Here is a 22186-nt window from a genome sequence, read left to right on the forward strand (position 1 = left end):
GCAGAGTGATGGCTGGACCAGACGTCGCTCCTCCTGTACCACTACGCAGTGTACGTAAAAACACACAAATCATTCATGTCAAGCTCTCCATGTTCCATCAGCTTGTTATCGGAAATGAATGTTCATATTTCAAAATAAAAGCAGCAGACCTAAGTGTATGGATACTGGTAAAAATGTCAAGCCTGCAGTCAATCCTGTGAGACCATGTAGAAGGAGCAGAGTCACCTTAATCACCAGGGGAGGAGTCTAGAGAAGGGGAGGCTAATTAAAGGCTGGGTGTGTTCTGTTCAGATCCCTTTTGACTGAGACCATGCTGCCAACCCAATCCTGGTACTGTTTTGGAGCGGTGTAATATAGGCCACTTACCTGTGAGCTAAAGTCAGATTGATTTCGGGATGGAGAATGTTAAAGTCTTTCACCTTTAAGAAGCCGATGCATTAATAATAAAAATCATCAACATTACACTATTTCAATATTTGGGCTTTTACGCTGCAGCTTAAACCGGAAGTTCTTTCTTATTCTCTCTGACTTGACTGTTATTTTCCTCCAGCTCTGTGTCTGCTGGATGCTGAGCAGGCGGGCGGGGCTGTTTTTCGTTGCAGTGTCCTGCTGGGGAGTGATGTAGCGAGACGGAGCCTAACAGGACACAAGGAAGGAAGTACAGCAAAACGCCCAGTACGGTTGTTTTTATAATAAAAAAATCGTCTATTTTAGCAGCAAAATGGATTTACTAAGTAAAATCTAACGTGAACAGTATTGGAGCCCATCCTGCATCCTGCAGCCTGCAGCCTGACACACGGACATCTTGTTTCTCTCAGGAGTGTACAGTAGAGAGACATATTTGTCTTCGTTTTTGGACATTGTAGTGGAGCTCCGCACGGCTCAGCATGGCGTGGCCCTGTATCAGCAGGGCGTGCTGCATGGCCCGCTTCTGGAACCAGCTGGACAAGGCTGACATTGCGGTGCCTTTGGTCTTCACCAAGTACACGGACGTGTCTGAGATGCAGCACGTCCAGCTGCAGCCGACTCTCCATCCTCCGCAGGCCCGGGTCGCCATAGAAACGCAGCCATCTCGCGCGGCTGCTGGTGCACCTGCACGGCCGCCGCGCAGGTGCGTCTCCGAGGAGCGCGTGTCCAGCTCGGTGATGCGCGAGGACTTTAAGCACTGGAAGGTGCGACCCGAACCGAGCTGTAAACCCAAGAACGAGTACCACGGACCGGAGACACCGTTCAACAGCGAGACCCAGTACCAGAAGGACTTCAAACCCTGGCCCATCCCGAAGAGGTACGACCATCCCTGGATACCCAAACAGCATGGAGACGGCGACAGGTCCAGCAGGCACACCAAACAGCAGGCTGAGGCGGACTGCGGTGTGGAGAAGAGCGCTATAGCCGACAAGGTGCAGGAGAAAGACCTCCTGCACGGACAGGAGAGGAAAAAGAAGTCCAGTAAACAGGAGGGGCAGAAGAAAGTAGTCCAGAAGGTGGAGGGAGGAGGAGAGGGCAAAGGGAGGGCTGTGGATGCTGTGAACAGGCAGATCAAGGAGGAGATCACAGCAGACAGCTCGTACAAGTGAGTTCACACACTACCATAGTCATATGGTGACTATACCTACCTACTACCTACTGGGAGACCAGAGGCTTCAGGCGTCCAGGGGTCATAGGGGTCAAAACTGGTATTATAGCCTATAAATCATGCTTCGTTCACTATATTATCACAAAGTCCATTAGAATCAGAGGTTTTACATAGGCCTACTATAAAGGCCTATCTACATCTGTTGTCATGTGAAAATGTTTAGGGAGTGTACAAAAATTATTGAGGTGGAGAGGGGTGTTGACTTTTTTTTTCACTTTTTAAAAAAATAAATAAAGCCTTAGCTCTTTAGCCTATTTTCTTTGGACCCTCCCTTTAACTAAGAGAAAAACTGCAACACCCAGCCCAAAATATTTTTAAAGTAAAATTACACTATGAAATTCAATGTTATTAATAAAGAAAATTAATTTAAGGTGGGTTTACTCCAATTAAAACCTTAATTTGTTAATGGAATAGTACTTTTCACACAGCCACCACATCGCACAATAAAAGCGGAATTGGCATTGTCAAAATTATGACAAACTAGGCCGTTCTCATTCATTGTTCTTAGTCATACCTATGAAAAGCAATGCATTATAATTTATAACCCACGTCATCGTGAGGCCTACTATAAATGCCTATCAACATCTGTTGTCAGATGAAAATGTTTAGGGAGTGTACAAAAATGATTGAGGTGGGGAGGGGTGTTGACTTTTTTTTTCTCTTTTCAAAAAAACTAAAGCCTGAGCTCTTTAACCTATTTTCTTTGGACCCTCCCTTTGACTAAGAGAAAAACTGCAACACCCTACACACCCAGCACCAAGTCACATTACACAGCATCTAAAATCATTGGATCACCATTACCACAGTTACAGGACATTTACACCACTGGCTGCAAGAAGAAAGCACTTTGTATCATGCAGGACACAAGTCATCCAGCATATACTCTTTTCTCTTATCTCCCTTCAGGGAAGCGCCTACAGAGCAGAGCATTAGAGCTCGGACCTCTCGCCTCAGAGACAGTTTTTACCATCAGGCGGTCAGACTACTGAGCAGTAGCACTAAACGAATGCAGAGCTGAGGATTGTTTTCTGGATGTTTTAGGTGTTTTATAATTTTATTCTCAGGTATTGTCTTATTTACTGTAGTATTTATCAACTGTACTATTTATAGATTTTAAGGACTGAGAGAGAGCCAGGGTAAAATGCATTTCATTGCATTTCACTGTACACTGTACTTTTAAATGCATATAACAAATAAACTAAACTTGAAACTTGAAACTTGAACTTGATAACCAAGTCAAATTACACTATGAAATTCAATGTCATTAATAAAGAAAATGAATTTAAGGTGGGTTTACTCCAATTAAAACCTTAATTTGTTAATGGAATAGTACTTTTCACATAGCCACCACATTGCACAATAAAAGCGGAATTGGCATTGTCAAAATTATGACAAACTAGGCCGTTCTCATTCCTTGTTCTTACTCATACCTATGAAAAGTAATGCACTATAATTTATAACCAACGTAATCGTGAGCCAGGACGTGCAGGGCTGCCTCTAAGGAAGTCAGGTGACGTACTATAAAGAGCATCAATATCCGCGTATATGGATGAGGTCAGAGTGAATGGACAAGTGACACAGGACTTTTACCTAGGAGATCTCTGTTTTAGGGATGCACCAATACCGGATTGGATATCGGGCTGATGCTGACTCAATCTATTCAATTCAATTCTATGTTTATACACTATATACATTATATACCTTAATTTGAATTCCTATGTATTTATTTGTCACATTTTGTTTTACAAAGTTAAGAAAGTAATGTTTAAGTCAAGCCTGATGTTGCCTTCCACACGGTGAGGCATACAAACACTGGTATCGGATGGGTACTCGGTATCGGCCGATACCCAAAGCCCAGGTATATTGCTATCGGTATTGGGTGCATCCCTACTCTGTTTGTGTCCTGTGTGAAACCAAAAGTCAGTGTTGACTTATTTTAACTTACTTTTGTTACGTAACTTACGTACTTAACTAACGCCACATCTTTTCCTAAACCTAACCAAGTAGTTTTGTTGCCTAAACAGATTCTACACTGCTGCCGCTTGCACAGGCGCACTGATCGCTGGTGTTGCTGGACAGTCGTAGGAAAATGCACAAAAACTTCTCATAAGATATCATATAAACCGTTATATGAGGATACGTTTATCCTATATATCCAATACTGCAGCTATTCTTTACTTATGAACCAAACGATGTCACTGTCAAATTATTTGGCACATTTACATTTTTTTACTTGTTAAAAATACCTAACCCTTCCCCTTTTCTGAACCCCTTTTGCCCCGAATAATTTTCATACAGTCCCTTATTACTTGGAGAACAAACCTTTAATAAATGGGGGGCCCTGTCTGGGAGAAAATCTTCAAAAAAAATTATAAAATAAAAGCTGTGTTAAATTGTTACCTTTCTTGCCTGAGAAATGTGACTTTTTCCACAATACAGGACTTAATTGGGGATGACTAATTCATCACTTAATGTTAGGAAAACAGTTGCTCACAAACTAATTGAAAGCTTGCTTTCTGAAAACTCAGAGGTACACGCAGCATGTGAAAACATTACAGATCGATCAGCTGTTATTTTCCCCACAGAAGGTAATTAAATAAACGGAAAGATCAAAGTGGCGTTGACTGATGATGTTTAGGTCCAGGAGGGTAATCTCTGTCCCATTATGCAATGTTCCAGAGGATGATGATGGGGACTGGTGGATGGATGAGCACCAAGTCACGCAAGTCAAAGTCACTGTACGCATGTCTCTTGAAGCTGTGTGTTGATGCTATCAGTTGCATTTATGCTCTGGGAAGACTGTTGGTTCTGAGAGTGTGAGATGATGTGATATATATGAGATCCATTTCACACTTGAGCCTTGATTTTTGGTACTGCTGCTGTAATCTGTTTTTTAGTGGATTTTTAGGGTTTTCAGAGCATTCAGTGTTTTATTCTTTGTTTTCCTCAGTAGAGTCATATCTCAGCATTTATTTTGAATACTATAATCTGTAAAACTTTTCATTTGATTCACAGTTTTCTTAAAAACAAAATAGGATGCACATTATTTTGTGTTGACTCAGTGTAGTCACAGATTGCAGATTTGGGTTTGATACAGAAACACTTGCCAAAGTGTGAGTCGGCTGGTAGAGGTGAACGGCGCCATGTGAGCTCAGTGAGTGAGTCTTACAGCTGATGGTGCCTCTTGCTGCCGTGCCTGTATTGTTGAGCAGTCAGCAGGGTACCGCCCGGAGCACTTTACCCCCACATGGCATTAAATGGCTGCACCGTGACAAGCAGAAGCCCAGTCAGCTCGCTGTCTTACTCTGCCAGTGGAGACTCAAAGCAGGTCAACTGTGGGTTAATATCATGGATAGTGTGAATACAGTTAGACAGCACACACACACAAACTAACACATAACATATGCACTATACATGTGTTCCCTGGGCACTTTACAGCAGCCCACTACTCCTACATGCTTATAGGATGGGTTAAATGCAGAGATCAAATATCATGTATGTACCTGTATGTACATAGAAAGACAGCTTTTCAGCAGAGACGTTTCCGTCTTGGAAGAAGTTTACCTTTAATATCCGAAATATTACGTTACCTTTGGCTGCACTATTTATCTGGGCTGTTTAACATGACCGATGCTGGGGCCAGTCTTGGGTATTTGTGTAGTTTTAGACTAGTTAGAGCTAGATTGATAAATCAGCCGGGTGGGTATATATTGGCCGATGTCAGTGTTTACCCTGTAATTGTACTGGTAGGCTACTTTTAAAGAAACAATTGTTGTAGTTGTGTGTAACAATTAGGGGGATCTATTGGCAGAAATGGAATATAGTCTTAATAAGTATGTTAGTGTATAATCACCTGAAACTAAGAATTGCTGTGTTTTTGTTTGCATAGAATGAGCCGTTTATATCTACATAGGGAGCGGGTCCTCTTCACGGAGTCCGTCATGTTGCTCCACCATGTTTCTACAGTAGCCCAAAACAGACAAACCAAACACGGGCTCTAGTGAAAGCCTTTACACATTTTTACTTTACCTGAAGGCCACCGTAGTTCTCCGACACGTTTGTGAAACTGTGGTATCGCCAGCCGCCATTGGCTTTTTGTCGAGTGAAATACGTCGTCTGTGCACCACTCTATATCATTATCAGATTTCTTAAGCTTAAAGGTGTGGTGTGTAGGATTTGGCGCGATCTAGCGGTTAGGTTGCAGATTGCCACCAACTGAAACTTCTTCCATTTGCCGAGTGTGTAGGAGAACTAAGGTGGCTGACGTGAAAACGTAAAAGCGTGATTGGCTTTATCTAGAGCCAGTGTTTGGTTTGTTCGTTCTGGACTACTGTAGAAACTTGGCGGCCCACTCCGTATGTAGATATAAACGGCTCATTCTAAGGTCACGAAAACACAACAGTTCTTATTTTCAGGTGATTATACAATTGATTAATAAAAGTGATTCATATTATATTCAATTTCTGCGAATAGATCCCCCTAAATGTTACACACTCTTCCTTTAAATATCAGTATTGGCCTCAAACATCCTGTCTCAGTTGGGCGATGGTTGCAGTAATGTGTAGTTCTTTTTAGTCAGGGCAGACTCTGTAGCAGGAAGCAACTTTCATTATGGAGCCACATTCACTGTCTATTCAAAGCCAGCCCTCCATTTCATTGTACTTGTTTGCACATGAATTCCTGTTCCCCTCAGCTCTGTCTTCCGTCGTTTTTTTAAAGACTTTTATTTATCCACAGAGAGCACAAAGGCTCTTTTATTGCAGTGCACCTTGGGAATGCTAAACTCACCTATAGTTCTTGTCTGCCAACCACTGTGTTAACTATTCTTTTTTTCTTGACTGAATTGATGTATTTCAATCATTTTCAACCAACAGCCTCCCAGTCACAAGCCTTCATCTCACCGCCAACTCGCTGCATTATGTTTAAAATGTCATTTCTTTGCATGAGAATAAGTCGTGAGCCTCAGACAGCAGCTGCTGGAGTCTTTGTTAGTGTTGTCTTTTTGCTACCAGCACTGCTGTAAAAGACAAAAGCCATTCTTCATCTTGTCAGCGTTATTTGTTCCATCATGCGATGCCTCTAATAAAAGACACACAAAGAGCAGATTGCGTAAAGAACTATCACGAAAATTACAGAGAGTGACGGATGAGAGTTTCATCGCCGAAAGTAAGACAAGTAAAGCAGGTTCATTGAGTTCAGGAAGGGAGAGAGAGAGAGAGACCGAGGCATGAATTTTTTTTATTTTAATTTGCGTCACGTATTACAGCTCAACATTTTCCGCAATCTCAAGAGCTTCTCCTTTTGATTTTCTTCTCTTGTTCCTCACCTGGGCACATTAAATCCTCCCTCTCACAGACAAGGATGCTCCATCAACTCAAAATGACTTTGTCTTTCATGTCACGTTTACACAACGCTCATACAGTAGCTCTCATGGTACCAGACAGTGCACTGTAAAGAGGCCAGTGGATTCTGGTGGATTTAAAAATGATCCTCTTAGAGAGCCAGAAAAGCCTCGTGTTTCTACTGACAAGCAGTGAATGCAGAAACACCCATTCTGTTGTTATCTCACATGTCCCAAGCTAACTCATTTGCAATAAAACTGAGCTTTGATTTTTCTGCTCCCTGCAAATAAAACCAGCTTGGTTTAGTTTTGTGAGCTTTATTGAAAATATAGTACTAAAATGTCAGCTGATATCCAGTATTCATTTGTTGCATCAATTCAGAGCTCTGCCAGCTAAAGCTATCCGTCTTATATAACCAATATAATCTGATTTATCATATCTGATTACAGTTAATTCACAAGGAAATGTCTTCAGATTTGATTCTGGTTATGAATGAATTATGTAAGATACTGTAACCCAGTTAAACCGGCTGTTCCAACGAAACTCTGACCATTTAAAACCTGCAAAAGTCTGTATCATCATTTTAAACCATGCCACAAAATGCTCAAATTAACATTTTTGTTGTTTTTATTAGGGCTGTCAATCAATTAAAATATTTAATCACGATTAAAGCTGGAGGAGGCGATATTGGAGCAAATATGATTAAAAAAAGTTATTTTTATAAAACGGTCGCTATATCGTGACAGTAGTACATGAAACAGGTAACCTGAAAAAGATCATGTCCCTCTGTGTCCTCCGGTGCTCCTAACGGCATCTGCAAGATTTCACATACCGGAGGAAAACAACCAGTCAGAGCTGATCTGAGGTCTGCTGTCCATCTGCTTTCTATGAGAGCCGGCTGTCAGTCACTCGCGAACTCTGACCAAACGGTCAAACTAGGCAGCGTTGATCAAATATGAATCAATATTATGTTACGTTAATGCATATACTGTAATACTGTAATGTACTATTGCGGCTCTCAGCTTATAGCTGTTTCCATTGAGCCGCTGGCTGAGAAGCTACAGAGAGGCTGTGAGTTAGAGATGAGGCCAACTGGTCCCAGAGGAAGGAGGGAGTATTGACCAGAAGCCAGGCTCTCACCCGCTGACACACCAAGAAACACTGCTAGGAAGTGAAGCCACAGTACTGTGCGTGGGCAGATTGATTCCCTGGACTACTGAGAGAGAGGCGAGCCAGGCCTCCATATCAGGCCAGCACTAGTGTAGGATTAGAGCCAGAGTCACTGTGGTCACCATCAGTGAAGTTTGTCTCAACAGTGTCAGTTCACTGATGTATTTATGGCTTGCAGATTTTCGAAGTGCATTTTAACACAGAGTCAAAGGCTAATTCCATTTTACACTGATTTATACTGTACATCCATATAGAGTGGTGCAGGGATGACGTATGTTTGTAGGCCAACCTGGAAGTTAGCATCGCCCTGGTTCCCTCAACAAAAACCCAATGAGACATTTCCACTGGGTTTTGGATTATTGCAGGAAATAAGCTCTTTATGATACTTGCATGTTTTGTTCAGCAAGATAAGTTCCACGAATGAACACCACTTTCATGATTTTTGAAGCGTGAATGCAATCGCCAGAAGTAAAAAGCTAAGGCTAGGCTATAAACGAACTACACCGTGGTAGCATGAGCGCAAGTATACACAACGAGGCTGTTAAGGGCGGACAACGTTTAGTAGTCTCATTTAGCCACCTGTTATTAACTGTCTTTTTTAAGACATGTAAAGGCATCAAAATTCACGAGTAGGGTTTTTATTGACGTATTTTATATTGTATAGAACAAAAAATCTTTTAAGCTTGTGTTAACCAGAGACCTTATTTCAGACATCTAACCTAATATGGATGGATGTGGTTCTGTATATTCACTGCTCAGGTGTAATATCTCAACAACTATGGGATGGATTGCCAAGGAACCTTGTACAGATATTCCTGGTTCCCAGAGGATGAATCATACTGACTGTGGTGATCCCCTGAGGTTTCCTCTAGCACCACCAGCAGGTTGACAGTTCTGTTTTTTAGTGAAGTGTCTCAACAACTGTTAGATGGATTGTCATGAAATATGGGACAGAAATTCATGTTCCCCTCAGGATGAACTTTGGTGAGCCCTTAGCTTTTCATAGTGACATCATCGGGTCAGAATTCTTTGGTTTATGAGCCAGTTTATGTGCTTTGTGTTTAGTGCTATTTAGCAAATGTTACAGTGGCATCTTTTCAATGAGGATCCTTTACTGGAGTCAATTTGATTCTGACTCCTGGCTGGTTTTCTGTGGTGTGCTAATAACGTCATCGTACTTTTTCAAGATCAACTTGTGCAGCTCGACACTGTTTGATCCCACAGTCCAGAAATTTGCAGGCCTTGGTTTTTATTCTTTTCTCTCATAACCATCCCCTGGTGAGAGGTCCAGATTGGGCCATGTTAGAGCGGGGTAGCACGGAGCTAAGCAGTGCTGTACCCTGGCCTGGTTCCACCCCTGTCGGCTGCCAGTGTTCGGTTGTAGTGACGAGGCCTTTCTCTGCACATCGCCTCCACCACAGCGGGTCAGCAGGGTCAGCCGTCCAAAGCGGCTTTAGTCACACAGCAAGAAATATCAGAGGCAGTATGATAGCGTTGCCTGAGCCGCAGTGACTCACAGATCTGAACATCGTCTTAAATAACAAAGCAGGTTTAAATTGTGTTCTGTACTGGAGGAGAGTAGCATGAGGTGTTATAAGAATTTAAAGATGGATTTTTTATGATAAGCTCTTGGTATAACACCTTCTATGACCTGAAACAAATTTGGTATGCTTAGTACCTCGGCGTCTCGGTGAACTGCTAGTTTCAGTGTTGCACAGTAATACGCCTGTTATGTATGTGACAGTAGCTGTAACATGACGCCCACTGAACCAAGAAGCTTTTTAAACAAGTACCAAGTACACACTGACCTCAGAGACACAGGCTTTATTGTTACACAGTCATATGTCCATGAATAACAGCGATGTTACAGTACAGACCGGTGTTTCACACTGTGAAACCTGTCTGCACTCACAATCTGTCTCTTTCTCTCTCTCTCTCTCTCTCTCTCTCTCTCTCTCTCTCTCTCACACACACACACACTGTGGTGTCATGTTAGTGCTTTAGACCCTTGGCCTTGGACATTGTTGTGTAACCTGTCTTTGCATTGTGGCTTCTTGGCCCAGTCGAGCATTGAAAATGGACTTTAGTCCAGTTATGTAATGGCTCTCTCTGTGATTTCCACCTCTCCTCTGTATTCACCAGCCATGTCACTGTCACCAGCCTTTGTAACATAATTAGCTTGCTTTTCATATTATGGTAAAATGACATTTTGCGCCTCAGATTCATTTAATACATGAACAGCTTAAATGTTAGTGCCTGATAGATGATTTAAGTTTAGATTAATGGACACTAATTATATAGTTATGAAGATGAGATGTCGGAAGTTAAAGTCGATTTTTAATTGAAAATCTGTTATAATCTGTATCAGTCGTCTTTATTGATATTCTGACATAGTTTCACAAAGGTTAGGTGAAATACTTGAGTAACTCCAATAACATATCATGAAATTCATATTTTTAGTCATGCTGGCGGCATGGCTCTGGGGACAGTCTGTCTCTTTATGAATTGTATGAATTGAACTTTGGTGACGCATATCTTTTCCTTTTGCACCGTCATCAGGGAAACATCAACGTCAGCTGCAGGCTAGAAGGTCTAGAAGGTAAAAATTAACCTCGAAGGCATTGACCTTTAATGGTTAAGGTTAGACATTGACCTTGAATGGTTAAGGTTAGACATTGACCTTGAATGGTTAAGGTTAGACATTAACCTTGAATGGTTAAGGTTAGACATTGACCTCTAATCGTTAAGGTTAGGCATTGACCTTGAATAGTAAAGGTTAGGCATTGACCTTGAATAGTTAAGGTTAAGCATTGACCTCGAATGGTTAAGGTAAGGATAGGTCGTCGGGCAACGAGTCTCGCAAGAGTTTTTACAAGTGTTTGCAGATCTCAGATCAGATTTTGGATTTGCAGACTCCCTTCAAGTTAAGTCTAGTCTAAGTTGTAATTCTACCATTTGGCCACTATTTAAAATCTGCTTCAAAGTCTTCAAAGGCGCTCTTCCTGGGGGCTGCACTGAAAAAAACCATAAATCATTTGAGGTCAGAGCCCAGCGTTCACATGTGATGCTAAATCAGCTCCAGTCTCATTACCCCCCTCTCAATGTAATACATTAACAGATGTTTGATCAATACACCTCTCCCTGAAACACGCATTGCATTAAACAGAATCATGTGGTCTCCAAGGCTGTTCTCCGTAGATGCCAGATATTGATGTGATGTCTCTCCATATGCCTTGGGCTTGCAGATCGTTCTAATGAGGCTCTCGTACAGCAGCCTGGCCTTGTCTGCTCTTCTGGTGCTGCCTCAGGGAACGGTGACTTTTCACTGAACCTTGGCTACAACTGTGTGACTCAGTGCTCTCACTGGATTGTACTGCTGCGTTAGGGGGAGTTTATGTATTTGTGACTGTACTGGAGTCACAGGGGAGACCTGCTAGGTGTCATCTGACTGGCCTGAAACACAGAGCTGGCTGTTTTCCTTTGTAATTTATCTACAGCACCATGGTGTCCTATTGCAGAAGGAGCAAGACACCATTAAATTGATTTTAATTTCAATTTAAGTTTTGATTGAGGGCACCCTTGAGGGCTTGTAAGATGTGCATGCAGCCATTTGGGGTTGCACGGTGACATTGTCCATTATTTCAGCTGTACATGGTGGAAATGCAGCTCTATCATAAGAGCAAATGTATTTGCTTTTCATTTCTGGCTGTAAAAAAACAGGAGTAAACAAAAAGAAATCCAAGGATTATACAAATTTTAGCTTACATCATGATCAGATAGCCATATAGAATAGAAGCTTCATCCTCTGATATTAGGGTCTAGCAGATTTCTGTTATCTAAAGCATCACCTTTTTATACAGATTAACGTGACAAGCAGTAACTTTAAAAGAAACGGCATGTTTCAATAAAAATGAATTCTATAAGTAGAATTACAGTGGTTTTCTTCTTTAACAACAATAATACAAGGTATAATTCAAACAAATAGTTGATCAATAGACAGAAAAATAAACTGCAGCTATTGTGATTACTGATCCATCGTTTAAGTTTGTCCATTGTGAGACATTTTTACTGTTTTTATACATTTTATGGAACAAATAATAAATCAATTTATTGAGAAAATAATCAGCATATTAATCAATAATTAAAATAATTGTTAGTGGAAGCGCTAATACAATGTAAATACTGAGGATTAACAGTTTCTGTTGCTGTATATGTTAGTTTGTTTCAAATGAATGGATGCTGTGGGAATACATGCACTGGAGAGAGAGAGAGGGAGAGTGATACAGTGTGATGTATTAGAGTAAATGTCTTTAATATGCACCTGGTATTAAGCTGCTGTGGTTGTCCTCTGTGGTCCACTTATCCCTGGGTGTATAAATGTGGGTAGAGTCACTGATATGGAGCACACGCTGCAGGCCAGCCTGCTCTGTGTGACTGCCGTACTGCTGACCTTCTTCAGAACTGCTGTGTGAGGACTACACAATATCACACCACCAGACTGTGGTGCAAACCTCCTCCCACCTGCACTACCTCTGACATGCTCTGTAGTAATGCACCACTTCACTTCACACATTTTCTCCAGGGATTACAGAATTAGAGTTATGCTGTCTGCAATAAAAGTAAGATCTATTTTTATAGAGAATTCCTTTAATGATGTTCCAACAAAGGAAGGTTTTCACCAGACGTCACCAACAGAATATAGAGACAATGTAGAGACCCGAAATAATCACTGATTTGCATAGGGATAATTATACCTCAGATACCAGCCACAAAACACATACAAATATAGTATAAAATATACAAAGTATTGAAAATGTATAATGAATAAGCATAAGAGTGATTGGGAAATACTTCTAGAAAATGTTTTATTGAAAAACAAACTTTGATTGGTGTTGAAGAAGTGTTGGTGTTGGCGCCGTTCACATGCCGCGTTTAAAACGCCAGTTTTCATCCTTTCTTCCAAGGTGCTTTGGAGGTTGCTCTACAGACGCAACCAAAACCTGCGTTCTGTGATGACGATGATTAAGTTACGATGATAAACCACACTGACTAAACTAAACACAGTCAGAACAAAGATAAATGGATTTCCGGCACTGCAGTCGCGACCTGAAAAATAAGCGCTTGGGAACGCTTGGGAACCCTTGCGGGGTCTCCACGGCATTGCTCCCGTGTGTCAACATTGACAACAATGGATTTGAGCATGCAAAAAACGCGGCATGTGAACGGCACCTTAAGCTCACTCATTAACATGTTATATCTTGTTTCTCATTCCATACAAAACACAAAGTGTTAAAATGACAACTTGTTGTTTTATGGGTGGTTACGTAGGCGACTGGACTATTTCTTGGCCGGGTGCAGGGACCTCTTGGAGTCTTGTGTCAACCTTGAGGTTGCCATGCAACCAGCGGAGACTCCATTGGATTTTCTTTTCTTTGAACAGAGCCAGGTTAACTGTTTCCCCGTTATCAGTTTATATGCTAAGCTACCCGTCTCCTGGCTGTAGCTTCATATTTATCGTACAGACAAGAAAGCATTATTTTCAAAATGTCAAACTATTCCTTTAACTGGAGACCGGAGATAGGAGTAGACTGGAGATAGTAGCTTAGAACAGACAAACCAAACACTGGCTCTAGAGAGAGTGTTTCACGTTTTTATGTTACTTGATGGCCACCGTAGTTCTCCGTCACGGTTGTGAGTGCAAAACTGTGGTACTGCCAGCTGCCGTCTGACTTCCGTTGCTCCTAAAGTAGTGTTATTATGGTAAGGATGACCTCTGAGCGAGGCGAACAGCGTTACCACAGTTTTGTACTCGGCGGCTCACGTTACCACAGTCTTGGAAAAAGAGGAGTGGGTACTCAGTTGGTTGCAATCTGCAACCTCATTGCTAGATGCCACCAAATCCTACACACCGTACCTTTAACAGAAGTTAATTACAGAGAATGCAACTTGTCACTCTTCATTAATAATCGTTGATGGGTTTTATAGCTCTACGACACGTGTCTACGTATATTTTCTTATCATACCCGACTTCCCTCTTTCCACACAGAACTGAGTACAAGGCTTACAGAGATGTGAAGCCGGCTAAAATGATCCGGGCCAGGTCCCAGTACCTGCCACCAGACGAGAAGACCAGCCTGGAGACCAGCTACAGTGCTACCTTCAAGGGTCAAGCCCCGCTGCGGAATACTGACAACAAAGCCCTGGAGAGGAGGAGGATACGCAGTCTGTACAGCGAGCCTTACATAGACCCCATCAAACAGGTGAGAACACGCCTTTCTAACTTTGTAGGAAATGAATTTTAGGGAGGGGAGCTAAGAGAAAAATCTTCATGTTACTGTAATGTGAAATTCTTGCAATGCTCATCTCATTGCACAACACAGTTTTAGAAATTTCAAACCATAAATGAAGCATTTCAGCTCAGGAATCTCATTTGCGCTGTCCGACATCCTTAGGTTGACAGGTATAGTGCCCTTCGCTCTAAACCCAAAAGGCCTGGAGCCGCAGCGGCAGGCCAGAGCAAGCCAGTGAAGAAAGCCAAAGATAAGCAGAGCGCCGCGCTGAGGGGCTCCAAGAAGACGACCTCGGAGAACCAGCCCGAGAACCGGCCGACGGTGGGGGACAAGGAGAAAAGTAAAGAGATGAACAACAAACTGGCTGAGGCAAAAGAGTAAAAATCATTTAGAACTACTTCTCCTTTTATTTCTTATATTTTGGGGGAACACCGAGGCTGCAAAATTAATTAAGGTTCTCATCATCTTGCCTTCTTTCTATTCTTTCCCTCTGTTTCCCCCTCTAGTCTTCTTCTCTTCTTTCTTCAGTCTCTCAGTATCCACTCATTCTTCTTCTCTGTGCTCTCTCACTACCTCTTGGCTACGTTTGTACAATAATAAGATAAGATGTTGGGGTTCAGACATGACATGTCATTGCTCCTCCCACCTCACGCTATATTAGATCGCTATAGTAACGGGTGGGCGGGAGCATCCTCTTCCTCCGCCATTTGATGCCACCCACCACCCCCCACTCTGCTCGCCTCCATCTCCAGGTTGCCATGGCTACAGGCAGCCAGGCTAGGCAATGGACGTTGCATGGGCCCACCGACAAGCAATTCTGAAGGGTTGGCTTTGATCAACTGAGCAGATTGCTTTGTTGAGTTTATCAAGGATTTTTTCCTTTTTTGGGGGGGGAGAAAAATTGGCACTTTGGATATGATTTCTGGACTTACTAAATTAACAACAAATCTGAAAATCTTTGATAAATGTCCTGCTTGGTTAGTCATGAGTGTCTGATCCACAGCTTGTTTTGTACCTGCTCTGTCATCTCTGCTACCGTTTTCTGTTCATTGTAGAGCTCACAGGGCTCAAAGTTGGTGTTGGGCATCACAACGCTTTGTTCAATGTGATTTTGTAATGTTTTGAACTGTTGTAGGCAACACAAAATTGTTTTCAATTCATCTAAAGAAAAAACGCCATGTTCCCTCATTCAGCATTCGCTCCTCTCATGTGAAGCTCATTCATACAGTGGTATTTTAGTTCACTCGAGGCTATTCTGTAACACCCAATTTGTTGCCAGCCAAGCATCTGGGTCACGCTAAACTGATTATGCATTAAACACCAGCCATTTGCATAGCAGATGAGCATTCCCACTGAATTAGATAATACTGTTGTGCAGTCATAATGACATTTAACATTACATTTCTCAGGATCAGAGAGGGATGAGTTCAGTGGAGCTGGTTGTGTTGAGTGGTTCTGGTTGTATCCTGTCTGCAGAGCTGTCAATCTCAATAGCCATAACTCAGTGTAATCACGTCCAATGTGGTCTTTATTTACAAGACTGATCCCTCTGCAAAGCTTCACAGCAGTTATGCAATTGCAGCAGCATGCACACAAACGCACACCTCCTTTTGGCTTTTTTGAAATGCACTCTGCTGCAGGGTGACCGTAACCAATTTGTAGCACACAACTTATGCATTAAACCCTACCCCAGTTGATTATTTACATCAAAATCATTTTTGCATTTCTGAAAATGTATGTTTAAATATGCAAATTATCTTTAATTTTTTTTTTCTAATTTGCATACATTTCCAGAAGCCAGGTTCAAAATTCTTGGATTTTGTTGACATATTAGAGTCAACGGTGTTTTAAAGATTGAATTTTGGATATCTCTTTTAATCAGTCCATAAATCAGAATATATACAGCCATAAAGAAAATCTATTTTTGCCATGTTTTTAGGAAGAAAATGTTCAATAAATCAGGCGATGAATGATATATGAGCAAACCCCTCCTAGTAATGAAACTGGGCAGTTTGGTGGATGTAAGTGCTGCTGAAGTGGAGATTTTGGAACAGACTTTAAAGATACAGTATGGATTGTAAAATTACATCCATTTTACAGGACACCAGAGGTGAAGAGGCTAAAAAGATTTGAACTAATAGCTTCACCATAAAACTTCCCCAGTTGATTACTGACATTAAGACAATTATTTTTTGTATTACAAGTTTTCTGAAATGTTATGTTTATATATGCAAATGAGGCATTTTCTAATGCTAACTTTGGGTGAATTTAGGAATCTACAGACACAAATAGACAAAATAAACACCTAAATGTGTATTTTGGATTCCTCCTAAATTCTGAATAACTCACTGCCATTTGTTATATTTGTTTACAAGGATAAAAAGTTTTCTTTATAAGTAGTAACTTGTAGCTGTTAATAATACCATATTTTATTTTAATTTCCCCCAATAAGGGCACAGTGATGTGATGAAAAGTGCTTCTGTTTTGGACTGTTTCTGAATCCATGTTGTTCTACATGTTTTGCCTAAATTCCAAAAGTATGTTGGTTTGATGAGGTTTAGTTTATTTTAAAAACAATGTTGGAGTTCCTTTTACTTTGTCTAGCAAGTTCAACATGGTGGTGCTGTGTTTGTGTGGAAGACGTACCTATGGCGAAACATACCAAAACTGCTGTAAAGCCTCCATTTATTAATTCTGGTTGAAGAAAAGGGAACATTAAGTAAGTTGTATTGTAACTGTTTATCTGTTAGACTAATTATAATCTCTCTTGTGTAAATATACAGTATATTATAGCAGGGCTGAATGTTGCACTTGGTCCAGAGCAACCAGCTGCTTTCACTAAGTCTTAGCATATATAGAGAGAATCATTTTTTGTTCTTTGTTTTTGGATTAGAAGAGCACTGTACAGTCTTGTCATGGGTCAACCCATCATTGTGCTCCACCCCCCACACACATAGGGATGGGTACCAAAACCTGGTAGGCTATTAAACGGGCACCGGTGCTAAATTATTAAAGACCGGAGTATTGATAATACTATACTATTGATATTCTTTTTTTAAATAATAAAATTAAAAAGCAATTATTAATGAAGAGAAACGATAAAGTATCAATAAAGAACTGAACCGATAAAGAGTATCGAAATGAGAGTAGTAGTATCAATACAATCCTAACGATACCCATCCCTACACACACACCTCACTGTTCTCATTAACTCTGCTTCTCAGCATCCTTCCCTCCATTGCGAGTGGACGACTGCATCATCTCTCTATTCTGTGGTGTCTGAGACATCAGCCATCGCCACCACCACCATGTCTATCCAAGCTGAGCACGGGCCCCATCAGGGATGACTCATTAGTATTTTGCAGCCTTTGGTTGGGGGGACACTTTGTCATGTAACACGAGGGAGGGGGGGGGGAGTTGTAGGGGCAGTAAATGTAATCAGGTGTTAGCACACCACACACCCTGTGCTATCTTTGTGATTATTAGGCAAATAAGGATAGAAAGTATGGTGAAGAAAGTTATGTCTTGGGCAAAACAAAACAAAAAAAATTGACTGTGACGTGCTTGTGTTTCTATCTGCTTGCTCATATTTAATGAAACATTACAAATAAATGCAAAAAGCAGAAAAAGCAGTGTCTTCTTGCTTATTTTTTGGTGAAAGATTAGCAGTTGCAGGTATCTGTCAGCGTTTCCCCCGTCCCAGTCTTTGTGAGACAGATGACATTGTAAAAAAATCCACATGGAAGAGAATTTTTGCTCTCACAACATTCTTTCTATGCTTATCCAAGATTGCGCCACATTCTGGCATGAGCTCGGACATCCTCTCCCTCCCGGCCCTGCATGTTGCCCTCGTGTGAGAACTGAAGAATATATTATTTTTGCATCGTGTCTCTAATATATTCCAAGAACTCACCCGACTTGTAGGGCAACATGCACGTCAAAGGATGTCCAGGAACTTATTCCAGAATAAAATGTCATGTGCTTCTTAGGCTTCTATAGTTACTGTACAAATGATGCTCTTTTATGCAAAAAAAAAAATCCACAAATGTGTGCTATTACATTTGTTGAGATCATATTGTTCTTTCTCATACTTATGCTGTGTCCAATTTGTCGTGTGCTAATGAGTGACATTCTGATTCATTTGAAGGGTTGTGCTAAAACAGTACCACTACATACAACTTTGCCAGCCAATCCGAGATATTGGCTGGGTGCAGACTCTAAAGCAACACCTGTGGGGCTGTGCGCTGCCCGATCCAAGGTAATCGATCGCGAGAGCTATGAAAGGAAAATAGACCACGAGCCACAAATGCCGCTCATTCCCATTCATACATGCTCATGGAGTTGTGATTTACTTTTGTTTTCTATTACAGTGGCACAGTTTTGTTTCACCGCATTAACTCTGGTCTACTCCTCCGGTCACAGCCCTTCTGTAGATTTCTCTTCCATATGGATACTAGAGTAGGGGGAGGGTGAATGGGGCTGTCTGACTGCCTGCTGTCACATCCTACATGTAAGGTTCCTTAAGGTTCCTGTTCTTAAGGAGGCCCCAGGTTTAGTCCAGACATCTCCACCCATCCATGGACCTGTGTCAGCTGCTGTAATGCACCCACTCTTCATGGTTAAAGGACCAGTGTGTAGCATTTAGGGGGGTCTATTGGCAGAAATGGAATATGATTATTAATAAGTATTTTATTAGTGTACTGTTATCAGGTCATTAAATAGGCATTATAAGGTGCTATAAGCCCCATAGATGTGGGTCAATAGGAGCCTGCTACACCCACTAGTAGGTTTTATCATCGATTCACATGGACAATCACCAAAAGAGGGAATAAAAGAAGACAACAGCGTCCTCTAGTGACCGTAGTAATTATGACAGGAGTAAAAGCGGATGTCAGGCGCTGTAGTATAGACAGCAGGAACAGCCAATTAGACTGTTGTCAGGCTATTAAATAGGCATTATCAGTGGTTATAAGCCCCCATAGATGTGGGTCAATAGGGCCCTGCTACACCCACTAGTAGGTTTTATCGTCGATTCATATGGGCGATCACCGAAAGAAGGAATAAAAGAAGACGACAGTGACCTCTAGTGACCGTAGTAATTATGACAGGAATAAAAGTGCATGTCAGGCGCTGTAATATAGAAAGCATGAAACTCCATTAGAGGTGGAGGTCAGGGGCGATGGATGAGACACCAAATACAGTACTTTCACCCAGTGAAACCAACAACACGTAGTTTCAACCTTAAGTTTCACTTTTAAAACGTAGTTATTTTGAGCCAAAACACAATATTTTTCCCTAAACTTAACTAAGTGGTTTTGTTGCCTAAACCTAAACAAGCTGTTTTGTTTGTCTTCAAAACGTAACGTTTCATCCAGTTTTATAACATATAGCTTGTGTATAAGGTAGGGATGACCTGAATGCTTTGAAGCTTCGAAGCTTTGACCGTTGCCATGGTAATCGACATCCAAATCAGCATTCGTGCTGTGCCGTGCTGTGCCGTGCTGTGCCGTGCTGTGCCGTGCTGTGCCGTGCTGTGCGCTGTGAATATTTCTCACTTAAGCTTCGAAGCCCAAAAAATTATATTCGGGACAGCCCAAGTACAAGGTGTCTATCTATCTATGAGGCTTATAACGACTGATAACGCACATTTAATGAGCTGATAACAGTCAAATTGTGTTTTCGTTACCTTAGAATGAGCCGTTAATATCTACCTACGGAGCGGGCCCTCTACACGGGTCCGTTGTGTTGCAGCGCCATGTTTCTACAGTAGCCGAGAAAGGACAAAGCAAACTGGCTCTAGATAGGGCCATTCACGTTTTCGTGTTTACGCGTCGGCCACTGTAGTTCTCCTACACGCTTGGCAAACAGGAGAAGTTTCAGTTGCTTGCAATCTGCAACCTCACCGCTAGATGCCACCAAATCCTACACACTGCACCTTTAAAACAAACTGCATGACTGTTGACTTATCCGCCCAAGCAGGAGAGTGGAGATTCCATTCATATATGAGAAGCAAATCACTCATGTAATCACGTTTGAAACTGTAGCACTTTTGCATCTTAGCTTGCCGTCACTCGGTAGAAGTTTCATACTGTGTTTTACATTATAACAAACCAATTCTGTCTCTTAACGCATGCTGCCACTGTTTTCTGTTGGACCTGCAATCTGATGTTGTGCTTAATAATTTGGTCTAGACTTTGAGTGTTAGCTTGGATATAAGATGAGGGGTAAGTATGAAAGGAATGAAGGAAGCGGCTCTGCTTTGGAAACACACAGTTCAAAGGAAATTGTAAGTGCATGTTAATGATCTTCACTTTGATTTGTACTGCTATTATTTCCATTTGGAATTGTTTTCCGTAGTGTACTGCATCTTGTAGCTATTCTGTCACAGAACACCCCGAGACCCTCATTGCACTTTTGGCATCCTGTAGTTCATAATGTCACTGTGAATAATTGAATGGGTCAAAGTATAGATTTAAACCGATGGCCTGTATTGATGTAAATGCAAAGCTGTCCAATGCAGCATTAGAAATAGGCAAGCTACTTAATACCTGTATTCCCACAGCACAATGGGTTTTATAGTCAAGTTTTCTAAGTGATATATTACATGAGTCACTTGATTCAAGATTGCCTTATGTACTATTGGTGATAAGCAAACAGGCCCCATAGTGATGTGTTGTATATCCGTCTCCTATTGAGTCTTCAGCCTTAAAGCAGAAGCTTGATATTCTCCTCTGAAATGAGCGGTCACAGGGTGCTCAGCCTAATGACATGTTGTTGTTCGCCTGAGAGAAATCTCATCGTGTGTCTCTTTCTGTCTCCTTCCTCTCTGGTATCTTAACCGTGTGCTGCCTCCTAGAGATGCTAAGGATGAGGTTCTCCGACCCGATCATCATCATTCCCAGGGTGCTGCTGGAGGAGAACCACCACCACCGCTGGAGAGACCCGAACCTCGGAGGAGCAGCGGAGTCGTACGCTTTGCCCTAGATGTGAACCAGACTGAGTAGTTGTGCCTGTCAGGATGGAGGCAGATATACCGTATATACAGACTGATGCTCTGTGCTGTAAATATCTAGTATTTGAAACTAAGGTGGATTAGGAAAGGAGGTGAATCCCACAAAATAAAAAATAAAAAAACGCTATTCAAGAGGCAGCCCACACATTTGAGACACGCATGTTTGAAACAGCTTTTGGCTCCATAAGGTCACAGCTGTTCGACCCATGGCATTATTGCAAAGGTGCTATACATTATTTTCTGGTTTCATGCAGTTTGTTTTAAAATAGTATGTCAATATCATTACACATACCATACCATAAAGTGCTTATACAACAATTACAAAATAAACTGTACTGTACATTGATTGGTTTTAGTGTAAATAAATAATCATAACTTGCAGATTACCATACTGTATTGTAGTTTTTGTTTGTGTTGTATTGTCAGTCATTTTCAAATATAGGATGTCTGTATGGTGTGAAGTGTTGAGGAGTTCAGCGTGTAGCATAGGCCAACACAGTCTCACGGCAGTTCGTGAAAAAGTCGTTATAGAGGATTTTTTGGCACTTCCGCGTTGGCTTCATTTTTAGTACCGGAGGTTGCTGCTTGGTTCTGCTACATTCATTTAGATTTTTACAGTAAACTGTCCATCTTGAGTCCAACAGTGTTATTACTCTTTTAAAACACATCTGGAAGGGCTCTTTAAATGTTGTCTAAACACGAGCAACCACACAAGAACTTGAACCTGAATGAAATG

General features: G+C 41.5%; 1 protein-coding gene across 4 annotated transcripts; it reads left to right on the forward strand.

Moving 5' to 3' along the window:
- Nucleotides 1-242: 242 nt before the first annotated feature.
- map6a (microtubule-associated protein 6a) lies at nucleotides 243-21836 on the forward strand. Of its 4 annotated transcripts, XM_037749105.1 has the most exons (5): nucleotides 243-1573; nucleotides 14195-14408; nucleotides 14601-14815; nucleotides 18586-18696; nucleotides 21295-21836. In XM_037749105.1, the coding sequence occupies exons 1-5, from the start codon at nucleotides 888-890 to the stop codon at nucleotides 21440-21442; spliced, it is 1374 nt and encodes a 457-aa protein (XP_037605033.1). In that variant the 5' UTR covers nucleotides 243-887; the 3' UTR covers nucleotides 21443-21836. The 4 variants fall into 4 exon arrangements, with proteins under 4 accessions (XP_037605033.1, XP_037605034.1, XP_037605035.1 ...); XM_037749106.1 differs by lacking the exon at nucleotides 18586-18696 and having other exon boundaries at nucleotides 246-1573; XM_037749107.1 differs by lacking the exon at nucleotides 18586-18696 and having other exon boundaries at nucleotides 246-1573; nucleotides 14601-14778.
- The last annotated feature ends 350 nt before the right edge of the window (nucleotides 21837-22186 follow it).

The sequence above is a fragment of the Sebastes umbrosus genome, chromosome 17 (assembly GCF_015220745.1).
Source record: "Sebastes umbrosus isolate fSebUmb1 chromosome 17, fSebUmb1.pri, whole genome shotgun sequence".
NCBI lineage: Eukaryota > Metazoa > Chordata > Actinopteri > Perciformes > Sebastidae > Sebastes > Sebastes umbrosus.